The 13,168-nt window shown below is 42.6% G+C and overlaps 1 protein-coding gene across 1 annotated transcript in view; it reads left to right on the top strand.

The window, feature by feature from the left end:
• The window catches only part of LOC122942481 (proton channel OTOP2-like), a 54,485-nt gene extending 51,632 nt beyond the window's left edge, over positions 1 to 2,853 (top strand). The window contains exon 6 of the mRNA XM_044300131.1: positions 2,146 to 2,853. Within this exon, the coding sequence (XP_044156066.1) occupies positions 2,146 to 2,316 (171 nt within the window). The 3' untranslated portion in view covers positions 2,317 to 2,853. The remainder of the gene's footprint in view (positions 1 to 2,145) is intronic.
• The last annotated feature ends 10,315 nt before the right edge of the window (positions 2,854 to 13,168 follow it).

The raw sequence follows: 13,168 nt of genomic DNA, 5'->3' as shown, positions 1-13,168 counted from the left end.
TTCCACCATACCATACACGGCGTGTCACCGTTTAATTGACACTGGCGTCACGAACTTTTAAATACCTGCCTGTTCCAGTATCTGACCAAAATTGAAGACGACAGTGGATCCCAGGTTAGTGAGTCAATCTGCACTACAAAGCCCAGCATACACTACTGACCCCCTGGGACACTGCATAGTGATGTCACAGTACAGGGTTAGTGTGCATAGTGATGTAATAACAGCAGGATAATGCGCATAGTGATGTCAAGGATACTGTACACAGTGATGTAATAATGGCAGGATCATATGCAGTGATGTCACAGTACAGAGATTGTGCACATAGTGATGTTCTTTTCAGCAGCACAGTGGAAAAGGATGCCCCCTCCCTCCCCACTGTGACGTGGCTGCCGCTGCCACCAGTGGGAATAGCAGTGACGAGGAGGGGAGGGACTGTGGCCAGTGCACCACCAATGAATATCATTTATTATATTGAGTGGTTAATAGACGCGGTACAACATTTGTATTTAGGGATAAATTCTATGTGTTATGGCACCCCGAGTAGGTAAAGGGAGTTAACGCCGCCAAAGCTGTTCTGGTCCCCAAATATGACTATCAGCTACCGAACACTCCTAGGCGTTGAACAGGAATCATCCGAACTATGTATTGAGAGTAAAACAGGAACACCAGCAGGTCTTCCAGCAAGGGACATTCCCAGCAAATCTACACAACACCCCCCCCCCCCTCCCCCCCGCCTGTGATACACTTAACAACCACAATGGGCTTACTTAATTACTCACGGACAGAGAACATATATTTTCCCTCTGCCTGTGATACCATTAACAAACACAATGGGCTAGTTTAATTACTCTCAGACAGAGAACACACATTTTTTCCCAAACACAGAAAACACCCCAAAACACCACATAAATTATACGTCCCTGAATAGCTCTGATCTGGGGGAACAACCAGCAACCGCTGAACAAACAGACTATTTAGGTTTTATATAGTAATCCAAAGGCAAGGAGGTCTGCCACACTATGCATTGGAATATTATAGTCATTGGTGGCAAAAAAAAAACACGCGATTTGCCATTTTTTTGTCACCTTGTCCCCCCAAAAAATAGGATAGGTTTTATTATAGGCTGGACGTTCCATAAAATGCGGAATGCACGCAGCTTTTTTTGTGTTTTTTTTTTTCCGTGCGGTATCGAATGGTATTGAGTATCGCAATACTTTTTTTATGGTATCGAAATTGAATAATAATTTTGGTATCGTGACAACCCTAGTCACAGTGCAGGGATAGTGCACATAGTGATGTAATAATGGCAGGGTATTATGCACAGTGATGTCACAGTACAGGGATAGTGCACAGTGATGTAATATTGGCAGGATACTGCACACAGTGATATAACAGTGATCTCATGGTAGGCATAAAGCTACAGGAATAACACAAACAAATGTCAACGAGTACCTGTTTCCTCACAGCACAGTCAAAAACAATGTCACATGTAGTTATAATGCACAGAGGATGAAGGAATAATATGTCACAACACAGGAATAAGTGATGTCATTGAGAAGGTATAATGCACACAGCTGGCTAAATCATAGGGTCTCTGTTACAAAATTTAGAATGGGGTCACATTAATTTTTCACGCCACTTTACGTATATTTCATTACTAACTGCACCGTTCAGTACAGCTGAGGACGTTAATTGGCTGCAGTGGTCACATGCCAAATCCAGGCATGTCACTGCTGCAGTAAACGAACAGCAGGAGGAGAACTGGACCAGCACTGCAAAAAATGAAGCTGGAGAAACGGGTGAGAACGGTGAGGTTTGTCCCATTTCACCAGAGAAACTAGGCGGCTGGGCTTATGGAAACGGTTGAGCAGGGTTTCCTGGGGGTAATTCTCCGGGAGGTACAGAGGCAACGTAGCTTGTTCTGCTATGTTCAGTGGGAGTTATAGAATCCCACTCAGGCCTGGATGTCTGTTTCCGTAAACGTGGACCTGGGGCCAATGCTTAGTCCCATCTTGCTGTAGAAATGGCAAGATGGGACAACCAATTGTAGAGGTTGTCCGAGATTTTTAGCTATCCTGGACAACCCCTTTAAGTTACTGCCCTTGTCCTGTTCCTTTACTGGTCTTGTTTCTTCTCTTCTCACAGTTCTGGATTATGCCAGCCTTTGGAGCTCGGATCCGATTTGACGATGGTTTCGAAGTAAATTTTTATGGTTTCACACTTTGGGCCATAATTACCAACGTTTGTCTTCCTTTCGGGATCTTCTACCGTATGCATGCAGCTGCTTCGTTGTTGGAACTGTACAGCATGTCCTAGAGGAGCATGTCATCCTCTCTTCCCATAAATGATGGCCCTGTGGTGTGGAGGACTGTGGAGATATAAAACAATGACCATTCATAAACTACAGGGTTTACAGACACATATTGGGATTCTGCTGAACGACATAGTGTGGAAGAGACCTTCTGCTTAAAGAGCATCCAGGCATACTGGTAGAGTTGATCCTGCTGATTAAAATGATGCCTTGTGAAGATCGGTTGGGGCGTTCCTGAGAAATAAATAAAAATATTCTTTATGCAAATTAGGCCTGCAGAGCACAAGGGGCGGGACCTTGTCCCTCGGTGCACCTGGGATTTCCACTGCTTGTCACGCCCTTCTCTGCACTAAAGTCCTAAAGATTGCCATAGAGAATCAAATTTTTATTTTGTCTTTAGAACGGTGCAATCGGGTTTCACAAGACAGGTATCATTTTAATCAGCAAGATACACCCTACCAGGTGCTGCTTGGTGTAATAGGGTTGATCCTGATCATATTCGCCTTTTTTATTTTTTTATGGAATGTTACTTGAATCAGAAGAGGCAGAAGAAACTGAACCAAAATATCTAAATGTTTACATGGGGGGGGGGGGGGGGAGTGAAGAGAAAGGGTTGGTGCTTTTTGTAAGTCTGAGGGAGAAGTGAAAAGTAATATGCACTGAGAACTCATTTGAGATATGTGAATAAGGGTGGGTTCACGCAGATGTGAACCCACCCTAACCTTTTTTTTGTTAAAGGGAACCTGTCATCAACTTTATGCTGCCCATATTAACGGCAGTATAAAGTAGAGACAGGTGAGATGATTTCAGCGCTCTGTCATTTATAAGTTAAAAGTAAGTGGTTGCCGAGAAGCAACATCACAATCCTTGCAGACTGGGCCTGGAAAAGAGTCCCGGCCACCTGAGAAGAGTCCTGGTTATTCATGACTTCCTGCTCTCCTGCCCACCTGCTGATGGCTGACAGGCTTCTACCTAGTTTTCTCCCTTTCTCTCTAGAAGAGAACTGCCAATCATCAGCAGATGGGGGAGAGAGCAGGAGATTAGGAATAACCAGGACTCTTCTCAGGTAGATGTGACTCTTTTCCAGGCCTGGGCTGCAATGATTATGATGCTGGTTCTCATCAACCACTTACTTTTAGCTCATGAGTGACACACGGCTGACATCAGCATTTCTGTGACTATTTATGCTGCCCTCAGTGAGGTCACCATAAAGTTGATATTGATATATGTAATAACTCATAAGGAGTATATGTATGTTCTATATGGAATAAGGAAAAAAAAGATGAAAACAAGGAAAAAGGTAAGAAAAAACATACTGGAATGTCTCATGTCTACGTGGTTTTATATGCATTATCTTATTGCGATGTGTTTGCTCTTTAAAGATTATGGACACCTTTGGGGCAATTTTTATGATTGCATTTTACTCATTTTGGGCTTAAAAATCTTTTTTTTTTTTTCAATTAGTCTTCATTAAAAATTTACAACCATTTTTGTGATACGTGTACATATGAATCAAAATCCGGATGTAAAACAGGCTGGTCACTAAGCCGTTAAGTTTGTCCCTGAAATCTCCCAGTAGCCATGATCTAATGAAATTATCTCCTCCTTTCTGCTGCAGACATTTTACTTACATCCTTTGTATAAGGGCTCATGTACACGGCCGTTGTTCGGCCAAGCCCGTATTGCAGCCAGCAAACAGTGGGCACCGCCTGTGTGCATCCCACATCACGGATGCGGACCCATTCACTTGAATGGGTCCATAATCTGGAAGCTCAGTGCAGAATGGAGAGCACATAACACCATGTTCTATTTTTTTACAGACTCATTCCAGTTGAATGGGTCTAGATCCATCTGCGAAATCCGGACGGATGTTGCCCATGCATTGGGGACCGCAAATTGAACAACAGCCGTCTGCATGAGCCCTAATCCACAGTTTTGTGCATCGTTACAAGGATTCAGCCTGGAATTCTTCCTACATTTCTCATATAGATGTCAGATCAAAAAATGTCATTGTCTCAGTAACTTGTCATGTGGCCTTGAGCATCAATTACAGCTTGACAACGACGCCTCATGCTGTTCACAAGTCAACTTATTGTCTGCTCAGGAATGGCATCCCACAGATTATTGAGGTTCTAGGGTACAGAGTAAAGGGGTTGTCTCATCATGGACAAAGGGGGCATATCGCTAGGATATGCCCCCATTGTCTTATAGGTGCGGGTCTCACTACTGGGACCCGCACCTATATAGAGAACGGAGCCCTGCAAGGTGGTGGCTAGAGGACTCCGGACCGGCCACCACCAAGCCAGCTCCCCATAGAAGTGAATGGGAGCGTACCGTGCATGCGCCACCCCTGCTCTCATTCATTTCTTTGGGGCCAACAGAAATAGCCGAGCCAGTGCTCGGCTATTTTTGCCGGCCCCATAGAAAATGAATGGAAGGCGGCTGTGCATGCGTAGTGCACCCTTCTTCACTTGCAGGGCTCCGTTCTCGATATATGTGCAGGTCCCAGTGGTGGGACCCACACCTATAAGATAATGGGGGCATATCCTAGCGATATGCCCTCATTGTCCATGATAAGACAGCCCCTTTAAGCTATCCTGTAAAGGTTAGAGGGCATTTTAGGTTCATCCTGAAAGTTTATCCACAAGCCAAATATCCCTAACTTTACGTGAGTAGTATATCTGCTTGAGACATAACTGCATGATCAGTTTTGCAGCAATCCGAAGTTTACATCTGGGGGCATAATTCGATTTTTTATTTTTATCACTGAGTGTTCAATTGTAGGACTGAATTGTGATTTATCTGCTACAATACATCTGTAAACAGCAGTACATAGGGAGAAGAACACAACGCCTGCACTGCAGAATGACCAAACATACTGAAAACATAAAAAATAAATATCAGTAACATAGTGTATGGCGGTTCACCTTGGGAAACAAATCTGGTTAAACTGATCCCCATCGATCATGTTCCAGTGGTTATGCACAATGGCCTTGAAACCCTGCAAATAAAAAAATAAGTCGTCTGGATGTTCCAGCTGTAGACCTTCCAGCTGCAAGGACTGAATGAGATCTTCACCTGAATGTACAGTCCATAAAATAAAATAAAATATTAGAATGCCACAGAGACATCTAGTGGTGGCTAGTATTAGTACAGGTTTGGGTTGACATTGACCTTATCCATTTCATTGCATTGGTGTCAGAACTAGGGCTTGGTGGGCAGTTCCTAGAAGGACAACTACCTTAAACAAACATTACCCAGAGTTGTGCCTGACAGGTGAGTACACTGAGCACGTGTGTAAGTGACAAACAGTATTGGCGATGCTTCACATGGTGCTCTTTTTGTGTGTCTTTCTCTTAGGTTTAGAAATGGGAGTGATCCCATCCTTGGATTTAGAAATGGGACAGATCCCATTTTGGGGATTTAGAACAAGGAGAAATCTCAGCCTAGGGATAGGAAATGGGAGGACCTGGCGTTTAGAAATGGGAGGGGTCTTGTCCCAGGATTTAGAAATTGTTCATAAACTATCCAAGGACTTATAAATGGGAGAAAACTCTTCCTGATATTTAAATATTAGAGAAGTCCTTACCCAGGGCTTAGAAATAGAAGGCATCCTAACCTGTGGTCTAGAAATGAGAAAGATTTAGCCCCAGGGCTTAGAGCTAGGAGAGATCCCATCCTTGGGATTATAGATTGGAGAGATCTAAACTTGAAATTTAAGAAATGGGGTAGACCTCATCTATTTAGACATTGGAGAGATCCTATCCTGGAAAAATAAGAATTAAAGGCTAAGTACACCTTTGGAGTCAGTTTTTTAAAATGATAATCATATTTTCAATTGGTCTTTATAAAAAAACATTGAGCTGTTCAGTCACAAAGGGCTAACTGTTTTTCTAACTGTGTGACTGATACTTTTACTTTCACTTTGTGCCGGTCATCTAATTACCCTTATTTCTAAACTACTGAGAGATCATAAACACTTATTTAAGCCACATTCTAATCAGTAGAAAAGGATTGAGCTTTAATGAGTGTATGATATGAGAGAGAACAGATAAGAAGTCCCTCTGCTACTCAAATGATGGAAAGGACAAACAAAATCCATAGAGCTAGTAGACAAGTAGAGCATATCAGCTCTGTACAGAAAAAAGGGTTCTATATTGTTAATAAAGACCAATTGAAAAAAATATTTTTAGCTCAAAATAAGTACAATGCAGTAATAAAAAAAATTGCCTCCAAAGGATGTACATAGCCTTTAGTAACATAGTAACATGAAAGTGTCTTATTCTATTACCAGAGAGAATTTCGTGGTAGCACAAGCCCCACTTAAAAAAGACCTTTCATCTGTTTTACTTATAGGAGCTAAATACCCGTACTTGCGGGGCTGATGCTGCCACCCATTTTATTATTTTTCTCAAACATCGACCCTACGCCCACCTGAAGTCCTCGCGCTCAGTATGTAAATACTGAGCATCGGAACAGGGAGGAGGAGACGCCAGGGTTTCTCAATGGACGTCTCCTTCTCCCTGGCTGTGCCGCGATCCAATCACATCGGAGAGCTTCACAGCCATGGAGGAAAAACCTCTCTTCATTCTTCTGCGGCTTGACCACACAGAACGCTGAAATATATAGGTCATCTTACCTCCACTGGATTTCAAAAAGCCAGCCCTCTGAAGGAAAGATAAATCTGTCCATAGACCAGATGAAAACCACCGCTAACGATAATGCGCTGCTGACCAACCACGGGCAAAGGTAAGCATGATATTACACATATGAGATGGAGGAGACAAGAGAGGACAACTAAGGGAAGAAGAGGAGAAACCGAACCAGGAAACCAAAGAGAACAAATAGACTTATAGATGGGAGGGGTTGTGCAACCATGTGTCTTTCAAGCTAAGACGCTCTAGGGGCCTCTTACATGAGTAATGTGCACCAGTTATCTGCTGCACATAATAGTTTTGAACCGTGGGTGACCGAACTAGGAGAAAATCTGACCTGCCAACCCATGCTGGTTACCAGTACAGTTATCAGTAACATTTTTTCCGTCTATCTTCTCCCTTTTCGCTCATGGGTTTATTTGGGTTTGGGAAGGGGGTCTACATGCTTTCTAACTGTGGTATTATACTTAGTTTGTTCAGTTTGGTTTAGCGGAGTAATTGCAAATGGCGACCAGATCCATCTCCGTACAGTATTAAAATGTATGGGCTCCGATGAGCCGAAGTAAGTGATTCACAAAGTGGCGCGTGACTTAGTTGAATAACTTTGGTAGTTTATTTTTATAGTGAAAAATCACTTTAAAACTTGGAACCAAACTCGGGTTCTGAGGTACCAGTTGGAGCCGAGTTTGGTTTCAAGTTTTCAAGTTTTCCACTTTAAAAATCAATTACCGAAGTTATTCAAAGAAGTCATGCACAAATTTGCAAATAACTGTCATCGGAGCCCATACATTTTAATACTGTACGGAGACGGATCTTCGTACTGTATTAATCCAAAGTTTTGAATGAAGCGACTTCTGAAGTAGCTTCTGAAGCTCGCTTTGCTCATTACTAGTTGTCACCTAACTTTCCAAGATTTTCCACAGACTTCAATTTGCTACTCTACAAGTATCCAGTAAGATTACACATCACAGTTAAATTTCCCATTTTTGACATAAAATGGGGCAGATTTATGAAACTATGATCAAGCTATACAGACTCTGCTGCAAGGTGGTGGGAAGCATGTTAAGACACCATCACTGCATTTCAGAACATAGCTAGAAGCCTGCATCATACAGTGGCAGATACAGTCACAGGCAGGGGTGCACCTAGCCTTTCTGCTGCCTGAGGCAAAAACTGAAATGGCGCCCCTCTCTCCCCAATGTCAATTTCTTAACCTAACCCCTTCCCTTCAGCCCATGGCCCTTCGGCTGCCCCTCTCTTGCCCCTACCTGGTGCTGCCTAAAGTGATCGCCTCACCTGGCCTCATTGGTGGTGCACCCCTGGTCACAGGTGCCAGAGTGCTGCTGTAAGGAATGGAATCAGGAGAGAGACATTGTCAGCTAGCAAACCTCTGAGTGTCATCTTCTGCCACATTGCCGGCTACCATACCCCATCATCTGGGAGGAGAGAAATTGCACTTTGTACGAACTGCTGCTGGATGTGCTGTTATCTTTTTTTATCACGTAGTAAAGAAAGATGCTATTTGTTCTACAATCTCTACCTGGTTCCTTCACGTCATCTTTTTCACTGCACCGAGCAAAATCTCATCGGGTCTACTACCACGAACATCCTCTGCAACAGCTCCTCGAGGTTCATTGCAGAAGGACTAGATTATGGACCCTTTAAAAACATTATCCTATCACAGCTCTTAATGTCAGAACATAATTAAATCTGAATGCTTAACCTTGTCCAGAATTTTCAGTCTAATGATATTGGAGAAGACATGATCCATTATTTTTCCTTCAGGAAAAAGCAAGTCTGACCTTGAAAGCAAGAATCCCAAGTATGGACCAACCCAGCAAATCAGTAGCTGCGTCCTCACTCATATGATCGTTCTGTCTTGATTTTGTAATAATGCCTCTGATCTTCTGGTTATAGATGTTGGGTATTTATATGGAGTGGTCACCTATCGAAAGCGGCTCACTTCTAAAATGTTGCTCAGAGGATCCCTCACCACTCTCTTGTCTCACTTCTGAAGACTCCATAGGACTTTCAACTTGTGTGCCAGTTTCTGTGACTTCCCATAGACTCCAAGGAGATAGCCGAATCACTGGTATTTGTCTCATGTTTTGTCACAGATTTAGTGGGATAATAGGGGGCACATGATATAGATATAGCCATAACAGTCACTTTTTTTTAATCCTGTTTTAAATGCAAATTCAAATAGTTGGACATGAAGTTCTACTAGGTATAGGTGAAAAGTGACACCTAGTGGTAGGCATGAATGTTTTATGGCACTGTGAGAGGACAAAAAGATACTAAAGAACTGGAGAAGACCCTGCCCATGCAAGCTTACAATCTACAAGGGAAGGGGCGAAGACAGGAGGTGAGATGTATGGAGGGGACAGATTATGGACTTGACATTACCTGTGGTAGATCAGGTCAGAGAGTTATGAGAGGACAAATGGTGGATGCCTTTGTATGTAATTTTTAGTATTTTAAACCTAATTTGCCAGGCAATAAGGCACCAAAGAGGGGAGGCAGAGGAGAAACAAGGGAAGAGGTGCATGGGAGGCAACAGAAAAGGAGGTTGCAGTAATCTCGGTGGAAAATGAAATATTTACTGAAAGATACCATACATATCAGAAGACCGGACAACGCCTTTTTAAAACTTCAGTTTTTATAGAGCTGGAGTTAGTGCATTAAGCCTCATTCACATTTCCGTTTTTCACTGATGTGTGCTATCCGCATTTTCTGCAGACAGCACACATACCTATAGATTTCAATGTGTTTGTTCACAAGTCAATATTTTTTTACGGACTGTGGGTCAGTAAAAAAATCACAGAGACATGCACTATTTGGTCCATGATGCGGACCAAACACACCCATTGATGGGTCCGTGACATTAATGGACCCAATGCATCCGCAGTTGGTCCATTTTTCACTGATAGGAGATGCTTTGGAAATTAATTTTCAGCTGAGCAGTGTCAGTGGAATACGGATGACAAACAGAGGGCAAAAACAGACCAAACATAAATCCTTCATGGACATCTTCACAGATGAAACATGGACTGATTTTTTTTTCCGCTGAATTGTGATCAAGGACTTATAGAAATAGTTTACAAACATATTTGCTTGAACACCACCACCAATGGCTATCTATTCCAGCCTTGCCATCCTGCATTCATCTTTATCCCACTTTGCCAGTTGATCCATGATTCCCTCTAAACAATTTAATGGAAGGCAAAAAAAAAGCCATATGGCAATAATAAAACAGAACGTTTTCCGCCTTTGTCTGGACCCTAGATATACAGCCAGCTGTTTTTCATCCATTTTACCTGTCCTATCTATATCTGTCCTTAAAATCCGGCTTGGGAAAAGAAGCACATTAGCGAGCACATAGCGTTCTTCTTTACATCAATAGTTTATCAACAGTCACTGTGCTATAAAACCATAAATGACTACTTTGTCAATATTGCTTACAGGACTGGATCTAGTTGGGCTAAATGAACAGAGGAAGAGATATGACTATCTGAAAGCTAGCGGCAGTAAAATTTGCCCTGCCCAACCTCCAGTGATAGAAATTCCCAGCGAGACTCCCATAATGTGGTTATGCCTATGTGAGGGCAGCATAAACTTGTGACAGAGACCTTGAGCAAAACCCTGGTTCACGTTCTTGCACTGATTGATTAGTTTTGTTGAAATCTATACTGAGCAACCCCAAAGAGAATTGATTGCTATAGGGAAAAAAGCTGTCAATCAGTGGCAATTGGGGTGGAAAACAGCAATGTCGAGATGGAGATAACCCAACCCCCCCAATTAACCACTTAGATGCCTTGATTGATAGCAACGACGACATCAAGGGGTTTGACAGGGTAACTGATAATGTAGTGCTCTGGAGCAGGGTTACTTTGAAGCCTGGACATGCAAAGTCAACTCCTCACTTTATTTCACTATAAAGAGTTAACTTGCATTGACTTATACTGTTTAATACTGTGTAACTGCATTTTATATGTATGTTGAGATGTATATCCTGTTCATTTGCACTGTGTTTGCACAGCACTGTGGGAAGGGTTAATGAACATTGAGAGACTTTTGGGACTTTCTATCTAATAATGAGAAGTTGGTAGTTTTCCACAGCTAGCATAATGTTTAGAGAAGAGCATGTTTTGGAGGGAAAAAGACAGACTTGTTTACCACCAAAACCAGACAGACTTACCTTTTGAATGTCTCGTTTAGCTAGGATATGTCTGAAAACACATTCTTGTCTGGAAGAACTGCTGTGTCATTGCCATTAGGTATCACTGAAGCTCCAATGCAAGTCTTTGAGAGACAGAAGCTGTGACATTGTGTTTGTGCTGATTTTCTCCACTCCACCCCTCCCACTAGAAGGTTATAGTTCAGCTAGACACTGTATATAAGGAGAGCAGTCAGAGCCCCTAGTGTTCTGCAGTTAGGGAACAGTGCTGCCAGATTACTTGAGTAACTAGCAGAAGATGCTGAGACGGGGGATATTCTTCCACAGACCCTGGATCACTAGCCTTTGACAAGTGTACCAGCCTTCTGAGAGAGAGCGGGACAGCTAGCTTAGGCCTTTCCTCTGCATCAAACCCTTTTTCTAACCAGGGAGGAGACTGGAGAAGACAGCCGTATGCATCACCTGTCTTGTTTTGCACCTGAATTCCTTCAGTAAAGAAGCACCTGGTTCACTGCAGACCCTGACACTCTGTACTCAATTCCCATTAGGGTGCAATGCACCACGCCTTACCATAACTTCTAGAGAGCAGCAACACATGGTGACACCTCAACGGTATCCAGGGGACCCAACGTAGTATTGGGACCACCCCAAACTCGGCCACTGCAATAACCCCTTCTGCCCCCCCACAACATAATCATGGGGTGCTGATGGTTCCTAGGGCAGTCAGGAGACGTAGCAATTGCCCACTGCAATAACCACCACCTTTCCATATCCACTGTATAGCATCCGATTTCCAGCCTGTTGTTGTACACATTGCTAAATGTTATTTGAAGCAGTCCTGATGATTCTACTATTTCTTGAAAATGGTTGTTAAAAATTACTGCCACAAACATTTAAGTTTTTTCCCCTGTTAAAAATAGCCTCTCTGTCAATCATAGGAACAGGGTTCCCTGAGACCCCTAAGTGAATGGAACAGTGGTGTACAGGCATCCATCACCACTGCTCATGGACGAACACTGATCTCATAGGGCCCAATAGAAAAATGTTGTATGCCCCCCATCTCCATGAGATTTCTAACACCACTAGGAGGAGCTCAGTGCATAGAAAGCTATACAGTTACTATTGGAATTGATGGACGCTGTAAGAAAAAAGATATTTCCACTTAGCTCCCTCTAGTGGCGACTGCTAAAAATAGCTATTGCTTAATGTCGGGAACAGAAGAAGGAGTTTAGCATCGGGTTCCCCTTCCCTTGGGCCCCATAGCAGTTGCATAGTCTGCCTCCATTGTAGTGATTATTACATAAAGGTTACAAAACATCTCAACAAATATTAGCAACCTAAAATAAGGGAAAATGTATCTAAACTCAGAAAACACCAATAACGAGCTGGCTCTTAATGAACAAATTAACCTACATAAAAACACTTGAGCCCTTATAGCTAAAAACATAACAATCTTTATTAAATGAATATACAAAACATAACAAAAAGAGATGAATCACATCAATGTAAAGTGCGGTACTCCCCAAGGAAAAATATGGAGGTATAGTCTAAGTGAGAACAATTACTAAACTGTGAACTATATAATAAGTAATTGATAACCAGTAATACTATAGAGCAGGGATGCACAACCTTTTTTGGTCTGGGGTCCGCATTGTCACATCACTATTTCAAGGGGCCGCAGTTCTATTGATTATCAGTAACACATTCCTGATTACACAGGGAGATGTGCTCACGATTATCATACACCTTTTATCCTGATAAAATATACAAATCAGCCGATTCCTTGTTTATCATCTAATCAGCGGCATGATTACACCGGACAGATATCAGGAATGAGAGTATCTATGAAGACTTGTTTCCAGCAATTGTCCCGAATATTGTGCAGTGTAATAGGAATGCATAGATTTCCCGGTAAAAAAAAATTTAACACGTTCCCGCAGCGTGGCCCTGAAACAGAAGATTCATACTCTCCTGCTCCCTGCTGCTCCCGCTGTCTCCATCTTCTGGTCCCCGGCCTGTTTACAT

Source organism: Bufo gargarizans, chromosome 6 (genome assembly GCF_014858855.1).
Source record: "Bufo gargarizans isolate SCDJY-AF-19 chromosome 6, ASM1485885v1, whole genome shotgun sequence".
Taxonomy (NCBI): domain Eukaryota; kingdom Metazoa; phylum Chordata; class Amphibia; order Anura; family Bufonidae; genus Bufo; species Bufo gargarizans.
Note: the sequence above shows the minus strand (reverse complement) of the source record. Positions and strands in the feature narration are given on the sequence as shown.